Raw genomic sequence first — 11,574 nt, forward strand, 5'->3', positions numbered from 1 at the left:
AGTGGGCTGAGGTTTCTCAAAAAGGCAGAGCTGTAATCTAGAGAAGATGAGACTGCTGGGTCTCCTCCTGTACCTGGTGACAGCCCCCCTGGGTGAGTGTTTCAGATGTTAGGAATAGTTCTATGGGACGGTGGTGAGTGCACATGACTGACAGGGTCTGATGTTGCTTGTCCCCAGGTGTCCTGTCCGAGGTTCAGCTGCAGGAGTCTGGCCCAGGACTGGTGAAGCCCTCACAGACCCTCTCCCTCACCTGCACTGTCTCTGGATTCTCTTTAACAAGCAATGGTGTTCACTGGGCTCGCCAGTCTCCAGGGAAGGGGCTGGAGTGGGTCGGTGCTATATGGGGTGGTGGAGGTACATACTACAACCCATCGCTGAAATCCCGACTCAGCATCACCAGGGACACCTCCAAGAGCCAAGTTTATTTAACACTGAACAGTCTCACAACCAAGGACACAGCCATGTATTACTGTGCGAGAGACACAGTGAGGGGAAGTCAGTGTGACCCCAAACACAAACCTCCCTGTGGGAGGCAGGAGGACTGTCCTGTAGGGGCCACTGAGAACACCAGGGGGCGCTCTCCTCTCACTAATCATAGAGAAAGGCCCTAGGGGCTGGTGTGGACCTGGTGGGGACTGAAGGAGCTTCCTCCTGGGAGCAGGGATTTCCTCTCAGAGCTCACAGCTGCATCCAGGGTCTCTGCTTTCTCTCTGTGAACCGGGTTTCTGAGGTTTCAATGCAGACAATAAACAAGAAATTAAACATGTTTGCAGTTGAAAGATCACCAGGGACTACCAACCACTTCTTCAACAAGTTCATTTTCTTTTCCTTTCCTAACAAAGTACTCCACAGTTTATTATTAAATTACACTTAAAACCTGACCGAGGAGTGTTTGATCCAGAAGAAAAAAAATTCTGTTTGTAGTAAAACATAAGCTCATAGTTATAGCTCCTTTATTTGCATTTGAAGGAGCTACAAACTTCCCAAAAGTTTTTCTAACTTTGAAATAAGCAAACTAGGGAACATGTGTAAATGGACTCTATTCAGCAATGAAAAAAAAAATGATCAGGTAACACAGGAATCAATGCCAGTGAGTCTCAGGTATCACTCGGCATGGAATGTGCCAGGCTCAGGGACTCCTAAGGGGCGTGTCCTGTTGTTCACAGGTCCACCCCAGGAGGACATGGGGTGGTGGGGTTTTCTGTGCCTCTCTCACTGTTAGAACGCAGGAAGCTTCAGTCTGTGAAGACTGACCACACTCTCATTCTCAGTAGGGCCTGATGAGTGGATTGTTCCATATATGGAAACAATCACCTCCAGGCTGCTGTGAATGCACAGTGTCCACCACCAGGTCTGCTGTTGTCCAGACAGCAGCTGTCTCCTCCAGGTGCTTCTGTCTTTGGTTCTCCCACAAGCACAGGACCCCATGGCAGCTGAGACTCCAATGATCCCCATTTCTTTCAATGGCTTTACTCTACACCAAGGCCTCTAGCACCTTCAGACGCTGCTGGAAATGGCTTCATCACCGTGGGAATAGATCTGGACTTTACCCTGGTGGCTGATTTCTAGGTATTTTCCTGAGAAAACTCTGACACAGGTTATTCACCTCCTGCTGGTGAGAAACATGGCTTCACTCCACACTCAGGAAGGAACTGAGTGCTCAGAACTGATTACATGGCAGCTCTTGTCTCCATGACCCTAATGTCCAAGTGGGTGAACCCTGTGAGGTAAGTGAAGGTAGGAATGTAAGGGACCCAGTGCCCTAGGAGGCTGTGTCCAGGAGAGGGCCGCCATCCCAGGAGTCGGGTCAGTTGGACAGAGTGGGTCCTGTAGTTTGGTGGCAGCTGTGTCGATCTCACCCTTAGTGGCCAGCACCTTGTGGAAGAACGCAGGACACTGACACCTTCTCTTCTGGAACAGGGACCTGTGACCAGGATGTGGCAGCACAGAGTCTGTGCTCTTGAATGGGCTTGTCTTGAATGCATTGGCTGCACTAGGATGGGGAAGGGAGGGTGTGTGCCTTAGTGCATGTTGTCTCGGTCTTATCACTGTTGGAATCTGTTCTGGAATGAATTCTTCTCCATCGTAAGTGTTCCAGGTGGATCACCCCTAGTCCAAGTAGGACTTTTAAAACAATTGCTGCATTCTGACTAGCACTGAAGCCATTATAGCTCTTCATGCCCTCACACTGGAGTTGAAGTCCTGTCTGCCTCCTTTTGTTGTGGCAAGAACTCCACATGAGATCTATGCTTTACACAAGCCATGCTGCTTGATAACCCCAGGTGCAGCAATGTGCAGCCAACCTCTGGAACCCAACCACCCTGAATGATAGGATGCTTCTTTAGAAAGTTCACCTGGACCTCCATCCAGCTCTGAGAAACTACCACGCTGCCGTCAGCAGGTGTTCATGGACTCAGAGAGTCCTGATGCAAGAGGCTCTGTGTAGTGTTCACTCAGCTGTGTCTGATTTCCTTCACTCAGCATGGTGCCCTCAGGGTTCATTCATGTAGTTGCTTACAGCAGGATTGCCTTTTAATTATACTGTAAAAAATAAAATAACAAAGTGAGTGAAATCCAGTGTTCATTTGAGATTAAAAAAAAAAGTTACTCAGGAAACAGAGATTCAGGCATGAGCCTAAATCCTGCCTTGAACAGGGGTGAAGGCAAGGGGTGTTTGTGAAACAGGGAGGGATGCAAGTTCAGGGCTGAAGGGGTGAAATTCTATCATTGTAGACAAGCTATGTTACTCTGTACTGCATGTGGGGCTGCAAATTTCAAGACTGTCTGCAATTTTCAGTCTCATGGTAAGGCTATCTCTTCCCTGTCAGCTGTGCAAACAGTTGCATAAAATGCAGTGTTGGGGCCCAGTGCAAAGGTGACTGTGTGGAGTCCACACTCTGCACAGGTTGGAGATGGAAGACATGCCGGGTTGTTTGACTGGAATGTCTGCTCCCACTCTATTTTAACATGGTCCCTCTCTTGTCACCTTCTCACACTTGAAAGCCCACCACCTATGATGTGCCCACCACACATCCCTGAGTGGACAACTCAGTGTGACTCATCCCAGGCTTGAGCTGTACAGCAGACCCACAGATGTGACTCCACCTCATGATGGAAACTTCCAGCCAGGGAACACCTGCTTCCCAATTCCTGCCCCAGTGCTGCAAAAACTATGCTGCTGCTTCTGTTCATGAGCTGCGCTGACTCACAGACCTCACCCCCATGGGGTCACACAGTGCTGGTCTTTCCTGAAGGCTTAGTGCACGTGTTAGTGATGTGCATTCACTGAAATTAAAGAGATTTATTTCATTTATCATATTTCAGTGAACCCTTCCTGAGAAAGGGTGATTATGTGATGCAGTTCCCCAGTGTGATAGCACATGATGACAACATCTACACAGAGGATAAGCCTGAAGTGCCTGAACTGACTTGGTGGCACACATACCTGACACATGCTTGGGAAACCCAGCACAGGTCCAAGGTCCTGTGAAAATAAGAACTTTCTCAGTGTTCTCCTTTGTATGAACCACCTGTAACATTTCCCAGACTTAGGAAACCAATCACATGTTCTCCTCTGTCCCTGGAACTAACTGAGATCTCAGTAATTATGGGGTTGCTGGATTGAGGGCATGAAGTCCACATGGGGAACATCAGCACAGCTCCTCCATGAATGATGCTAGAGAAGACCACCTTTGAATGGGAGTCTAAGTAATGTTCCGCACTGTCTGAGTTCTCATCTGTTACACCTTGGTCAGTGTGGGAATGTCCATGAGGGTTGAACCTGAAAAATAAATGAGGGATGAGATAGAGGTTCCTGTAGCAACTAAAATGTGCAGCTGTGAGTCATTGAGCAGTGAATCTGTCTCCCTGTGCAATGTGGGATCTGAAGTCCATTGGGCAGGTGATAGAAATGAAGATATCTATCAGGATAAAGCATCCAGAAAGGACAAAAGGCCACCATGTCCCTCACAGATCAGCCCATCATTCACTCACTCAGGAAGTCACACCCAGAACTAGGATCCATGTAGGGACCCTGCCCATGTGGCAGAAACAGAAAATAAAGTGACCTGGAGTTCATTACCATGAAAATCATCAGTGTGTGTGCTTGTGTGCATGAGTGTGTGTGAGAGAGGGAGAGAGAGAGGGAGGGAGAGAGAGAGAGAGAGAGAGAGAGAGAGAGAGAGCGCGATGGCGAGAGCGCAATTTACAGAATAGCAAATGTGCAGTGGGATTAGGGCCACATGCAAAGATACTCAGAGAGGGCCTTCAATCAGATGAATTGGAGGACAAGACTCCGAGAGCTCTGGATTCAGAGGTGATGTCTGTGTAAGTCCACCTGGCAGCTCCAGAGAAGAGGCTCCCTGATGATTCATAGATCACTGGCTACGGGGCTCAGTACAGAGTGACTGGGGTTTACTACAGGCAGTCTCTGAGCCCCGAGATGTCAAAGCACATGATGTCCCTGGGTGAGCACCCTGAAGTCAGCCCACAGCCATGAGAGGTCCATTCCCTGTGAGTCCAGAAAGGACTCTCTCTTGCAGGACAGAAGCTGGGCATCAAGGGACATGGGGGACTCCAAAGTGCAGGGCCCTTGCCCCAGGTGCAGGTGTACAGGGAGTTTGGGAAGGATTTCCTCAGTGGGACTGGGTCTCCCACTTGTTAGAAAACATCTAAAATAAAATTGGACTTGAGGTGACTGTAAACACCCTATTCTGTCAGAGCATTTACCAAACTGGATAAGACATGTGAACCACAGTCAATGGGGGTATGAATAGGGCTTCTATTATCTGAAATGTAAGAAGCTGGGGACAGGGAAGATTCTATTAACTCACCAGGGACACAGTTTTGGAAACACACTGATCCAGCAATAAAACATGCAGGTATCAAAGTCAGACTGGTCTTTGTGGCCCCTGTGTCACCAAAGGTGAGCCCACAATGAGGAGCATGTCCTGTCAGGGCTTGTCCCTCACTGGGAGGAGCTATGTCTGCACAGAGCTCAGGGAGCTGACAGGAGGAGTATATCCAATAATATGAATTCGGACTTGGACTCTGAGTCTTCCACCAAGCATGGTCCCTGTGCCCTCTACCCTCTAACAGGTGGGGTCAAAAATCACCTGGGAATCCCTTGTCTCATGGATATACAAATTAGAGTAGGTGGATATAGGTCTGTGTGTGCCCTAAGAGCATCACCCAGAGCCACACCCTCCCCTAGGGAGGTTCTTAAGTCACACCCTCTAACCATGGACTGGAGCTGGACACCATTCTTCCTGGTGATGCTGAATACAGATAAGGGGATCACCAGTGCCTGAGCTGGGGAGGAAACCAGGGAAAGTCAAGGAACACTTCCAGCCATTCCTGTCTTCTTTCCACAAGCGCCCTCTCACAGGTAAAGCTGGTGATGTATGGAGCTGAGGTGGGGAATCCTGGGACTGAAGCGAAGGTCTCCTGCAAGGCTTCTGGATTCACCTTCACCAGCTGTGAGGTGCACTAGGTGTTACAAACCCCAGGACAAGGCCTTTAATAGAGGGGGTGTGTTTAACAGTGGAAACAGAGTTGTGAACTAAGTTGCAGGGCAGAGTCACCATGACAACTGACAAGTCTGCAAGCACAGCCTACATGGAGCTGAACAACCTGAGAGATGAGGGCACAAGTTTGTATTACATTGTGAGATACACAGTGCCGGGAAGTCAGTGTGAAAACAGAAACAAAACTCTTTGCAAGAGACAGAAGGCCTGGGCTGAGGGGTATAGGGAACTGACCCATGTGGCAGTGGTGAATGTAGTTTAGCCCTGATTCAGAAAACCACCAGGCATGAAGTGGCACACAGGAGCCAGGCCCACAGATCAGCTTTTCCATGGGGCACTAGGCTGCTTTGAGGCTTGCTTTCACTAAAACTCCCTCAACCTGAATTGAGGCAGGGAATGTTTACTGCATATCTCTAAAGTAACTTCCTAAACTTTGTGCTAAACCTCCCAAGAGTGGAGTGTAAACAGTTCAACCACTTTTCCCCTTGCATTTGCAACATCCTTTCTTTGAAGTAATCAGCAACATCCTTTCCTTTTGTTATCTGTGGAAGGTAATGACCCACAGCATACCTGTGCATGGTAAACGAGGACCATCCTCGATGCAATGTGTGCAGAAAAGGAATAAAAGCCTGTCCAGGCAAGGATCCGGAAGCTCTCTCACTCAGAGTGTCCATGCTGTTCCTTTTCTCTACAGGACTTCTGCAGTCCATGTGATTTTGCTCATCACAGCCACAACACAGAGACCCCATTAGTCATAGTCCACATCTTCTGGAGTCCAGGGACAGGGACTCAGGGCTATGAGCCACAGTTGTGGACAGCACACCAACTTGGTTGGAGGGTGTGCATCAGCTCAGGTAAGGGCCAATGACACTGAATGTTTTTCAGTAAGGTTTTAGGCTGTGTTAGATTTCAGAAAAAAAAGGGGGGTTTCTTCCAAGAGCATCCTCTCTTGTGGCCACTTTGCATCTGTTCCCTCTTTAGTAAGCAGGAGCCTTGCTCTCTGCCAAGAATTTGCTGCATGGCATGGGCATTGGTGAAGCTGTTTAAAGCCACAAGTTTGCTTGCTGTATAAGACATCCATGAGAAGATAAGCTAGAACATGGACCAGGACAGAACACTAGGTTTCCCACCAGCCACAAGCAAAAGTCCAAGCAACAAGAGGCACACTGTAAAAACACTCACAGGCCCATCCCTGCAACACAACTCCCAACTATTTTTGGTTTGGGAGAAAGAACAAAGATTTTCCCTTTAATCAACTTTTAAAACAGCACCTAGTTGCAGGGCTATTTACAAGTGTCTCAGCAGATTCTTTCCTTCATGTTGGGAACCGACCTACCGGGTGTCAGAAGCTGTAATTCCCGTCAAGGCTAAGGTTGAGGGAACGACCTTGGAACGTAAACCACCAAGGAGACAAAAGATTATCTCCTTGGCAGGAGCACCACTTCTGGATTCTGCTCCTTTTACTTCACCCTGCTTGGCCCCCAATGCTTGGTTGGTTGGCCAGTGATGGGTAAGATCCCCCAAGGGGGGAACAACCTAAGACAGCACAACCATGTAGGAGGCCCCCAAGAAAGGACTTTGGGAAGTTCAGCAAAAGGGGGTGATGGACCCTCGCCCCTCAGCTTTGACAAAACCTGAATTCTCATTCTGTCTGCAAGAAATTCTCCTAACCTCTTGGCTGCCTTACTTCCCTTGCTCCACCTAAGCCTGAAACAATGACAGAGGGTGGTACAGCCCTGTGCTGGAAAGGGCCAGGTCCCCTGGAGATCAGGCCTGAGAAAGAATATGTAAAATCCTGTGAAACCTGATTTGTTTAGAATGCTCTCAATTAAATGGTAAGGGTCCAAGCAAGAAGTAAGTTCGTTCCTCAAAGTTTTATAGCTCTTTAGCTATCTGACCCTGACTCAAAATAGGCCCTCAGACTTCATTGCTATCTATTGTTTGATCCTTACTTCCTGGCAATGATTAATGAGCTTTACCTGAATTCCTGTGTAAATGAACCCAATAAAAGCCTGCTCGGGCAGGAGAATGAGACACTCTCCCCTAGAGAGGGTGGCCAAAGTGCTCCCCACAAGAGAGAGTGACTGTTCTGTCCCTATTTCCCCATAGGACTCAGTTGTCCCTGTGTATATTTTTCTCATGTTTCGATGAACATCCGCAGCCCTGATGGATACTACTGGTCCAGTATCCATCACACTTTCAGGCCATCTGCTGTGGTCCTTTCAATTTTGCCTTTTCTCTCTGTCCTCCTGCATAAGGAAATGCAGATAGTGAATGAGTTTTTAGGTTTTGACAGGACTCTGAAGATCACTTTGCAGAAGAAGTTAGTGTTCGTCTCAGGGTTTGTATGAGATCTTTTGTAGTTTGCCAAGCTCCAAAGGGAAAATGTACTTCCTCCCTCAATTTGAAAAAGTGCATGTTCCCACGTGAGTCTGAAGCTTGGGAAGGTGTGTGGGATCAATTCCCGAGATGTGCAGGGGACTTATATGGATCTCCTAAACAACTAAACATAACTTCTGGCATGTCCAGGAAAGCATGATATAAAGGCAGGTCACCTGTGTCGAGACATCACTCTCAGTCTCACATGCTTGGAGGAGGACCTGAGATGCAAGGTTAGGGTACCTTGAATGTCCAGTACCCCTCCCTGCCTGTCTTTCACCAACAGCACATTTCGACCCACCACACTGTATCCCCCAATAGATAACTAGATGGGTTTCAGCACATGTGTCAGAGTCTGAAAAGACAATAATCAAAAGGAAAAAGGAGACTTTTAACAGCAATAATGAGCTCTGGTTTATCTAAAGATCAGGACGAGTACCTGCGAGTGTTACAGCAGCTCCTCTGGGGAGCAGGGTATGAGGTAAAAGAACAGCATCTCATTCTGCTTTTACAGACTGTACAGGAATACAACCCTGCTTTTCCTGACAAGGGAACCTTAGATATTGAGGTTTGGGAAAAGGCAGGTGACAAGCTAAAATCTTTATAGGACAGTGGTGTTTCTATTGGAGTTCAGAACTTACTAACTTGGGGGCTAGTCAGGATTGCTCTCATTCCTATATGGAGTAAGAAACCCGAGCTAGTCACAGAGGAGGGTGAGGGGTCTAGTTCAGAGGAGGAAGTCATATATGATGTAGTAGAAGAACTAGCCATGGAAGTTCCACCTGCAGCCCCAAAGGAGGACCTGCATCATAGACATCACTCCTTACATTACCTCTGAGAGTGTCCTTCCTGGTAGGTTGTGTCACCACCAAAAAGATAGAAAATTCGGATGGATATCTTGTCAGGAATATGTGATAGTGACTTCAGCAGGCAGTGGAGACTGGGGATTTAGAAGTCCATTCTGCTATCCCCATTATAGTCAAGGGTCAGATAAATGTCCATGAGCCCCTTCTGTTTTCTCTTTACAAGGACTTAAAAAGTGGATTAAAGACAACTGCTTCAATCTCCTTATACTTGTGAGCTATGTCAAGCCATCACTGACAGCTATAAAGTGACCCCTTGTGGTTGGATTGTTCTGGCCAGGACAGTCTTAACCCCTGTTCAGTTTATAGTCTGGCATTCACAATATTCTCTGTGAGACAGTAACCAAGTGGCCAAAAATGCACAAATGAATAATCCTGTCATCCACCCTATGCTGCCTGGGTCTGGTGATTTTGCTACCACTGCAGATGAAGCCAGGCTTAATCATCAAGCTTTTACACAAAGTGCTCAAACCACTCTCAGAGCCATGAAGGCTGTGCCTGATTCTCAGGCCAAGGAACTTTCTTCCTTCATCAATATCCATCAGGGTGCTACATAGGCATGTATCAACTTTATTGATTTCCTCCACGAGGCCACTGAACAGCAAATTGTTAATTATAAAGCGGGCAAGACTCTTTCATGACTAGTAGCTTATGAAAAATCTAACAAAGACTACAGGGACATTATAGGACCCTGCGAGTTACCTCCAGAGACATCAGTGAGTTTATCAAGGCTTGCCAAGATGTTGGCACAGAGAAGGATGAGGACTCTCTCTTGGCTGCTGCAATCAAGGGAGATCCCAGGTGTTATAACTGTAGAGAGCATAGTCACCTGTGCAAGGAATGCCCATCTGTACTAAGAGGGGGCATAGGTAATGGCAAGCTTCCTGCCAAGGACTGCCTCATTGTGGCTATGGCAGATATTGGACAGAGGAATTCCACTTTAAATTTAACAAAAATGGCTCAGCCCATTCAGGGGAACTTCCAAGGGGGCACTTGCTCCAGTGCTCCAACCCCAATCAGTGCTTTAGGAGCAACAATCAATATCAGCGAATTCAAGGAAATACAGAAATTCTGACCTTTGTGCAGCCACCCACAGAAACACAGGGCTGGACTTGGTCACCACCCACAAGCTCCTCTTAAATGAACAGGACAGAGTAATTGTAGCTCCCACTGGTGTCTGGGGACCTCTACCCCCAGGAAGACTCAGTGTAATCTTAGGGAGATTCAGTACTCCTATGAAGGGCATTTTTGTTCAGCCCGTGGCCATTGATTCAGACATTGGTTGAGCCAGAAATTGATCAGAGAAACTTAAAATCATGTTGAAAGTGTCTGTCTATCACATTATTCCCACCCAAATGCATACTGCCCAGCTGCTCCTACTCCCCTATGTAAACTCAAAGACTCAAATTACAGTGTGTGTGTGAGGGGGGTGGGGAGGCTTCAGTAGCACAGAGAAACAATCTGTTTTTTAGAGAGAATCAATTAGGTTAAATAAACCAGTCTTACCTGAAGTCAGGGCTTATTTTTAATTTTGCACGAGAGCCACTGAGACATCCATGTCCTGTGAGTCCAGATAGCACTGTGCCCTGTAGAGTTCACCCTGGGCAGCAGGGGGCACACGAGACCCATGAGCTCAGGGTGGCTGCTTCAGGATCAGGTGCAAAGGGAGCTGGGGAGAGATTTCCTCTGAGGGCCTGAGTCTCCCTTTTGTCCAAAAGAGTTGGGCATAAAGTGACTGTAAATACTTAATTCCATTAGAGCATTTACCAAAGTTAGTAAGACATGAGAACCACAGTCAATAAGGGTATTTGTATGGCTTCTTTATATCTCAATTCTAAGGAGATGAACCTAGGGATTATTTAACTACTTCACTATGGAAAGTTTTGAAGACACACTGGCCTACTAATAAGACATTCAGTTATAAAGTTCAGACTGGTCCAGATGGTTTCTGTGTCACTGAAAGGTGGACTTAGAATGAGGAACATGTCCTATGGAGGCTAGTTCCTCATTGGAAGAAACTGCGTCTTCCCAGAGCTCAGGGACCATCCAGGGGACACATACCCTCACATGTGGATTAAGACTTGATCCAGCAGACTCCCACTCAGCAAGTCCTCTGTCTCTTCTGCCTTCTCTCAGGTGGGGTCAGGACTCCACCTATGAGACACTATTCCACATGCATATGCAAATGAGAATAAGTAGGTTAGGTTGAATGTAGGTCTCTCTGTGACCTGAGAGCATCACCCACACCCACACCCTTCCATACAGACTAAAAATATCCTGATGGAACAGCCCCTCACCATGGACTGGAAATGGAGAGCTCCTTTCCTGCAGCAGTGGCTACAGGTAAGGGCTCCCCAGAACCTGGTTTAAGGAGGGGACCTGCGATGGTTGAGGGGTATTTCCACCCACTCCTGCTTTCTCTCCACAGGCATCCACATCCAGATGCAGCTGGTAGAGTTGTGGGCTGAGCTGAGGAAGCCTAGAACCTCAGTGAAGGTCTCCTGTAAGGCTTCTGGATACACCTTCACCGACTATTGGACGCACTGGGTATGAGAGGTCCCAGAACAAGGGCTTGAGTAGAAGGGACAAACTGATACTGAAGATAATGAAATAAAGGACACACAGAAGGTCCACTGCAGAGTCACTATGATTGCAGACAAGTCCCTGAACACAGCCTATACAGAGCTGAGTGGCCTGAGCAATGACAAGATGGCTGTGTATTCCTGTGCAAGAGATATAGTTTGATGACCCATATTCTGAGTCTGTCAAAACCCCTGAGGAATGGGGCAGCTGGTCTGGGCTGAGAA

General features: G+C 47.5%; 1 gene segment (V, D, J or C); it reads left to right on the forward strand.

Annotated features, from left to right (window-relative positions):
• Window positions 1–11,320, forward strand: LOC118498329. The segment is given in 3 exon segments: window positions 1–92; window positions 178–525; window positions 11,196–11,320. Coding segments are annotated over 3 exon segments (519 nt in total).
• The last annotated feature ends 254 nt before the right edge of the window (window positions 11,321–11,574 follow it).

The sequence above is a fragment of the Phyllostomus discolor genome, chromosome 15 (genome assembly GCF_004126475.2).
Source record: "Phyllostomus discolor isolate MPI-MPIP mPhyDis1 chromosome 15, mPhyDis1.pri.v3, whole genome shotgun sequence".
NCBI classification, from domain to species: Eukaryota; Metazoa; Chordata; class Mammalia; order Chiroptera; family Phyllostomidae; genus Phyllostomus; species Phyllostomus discolor.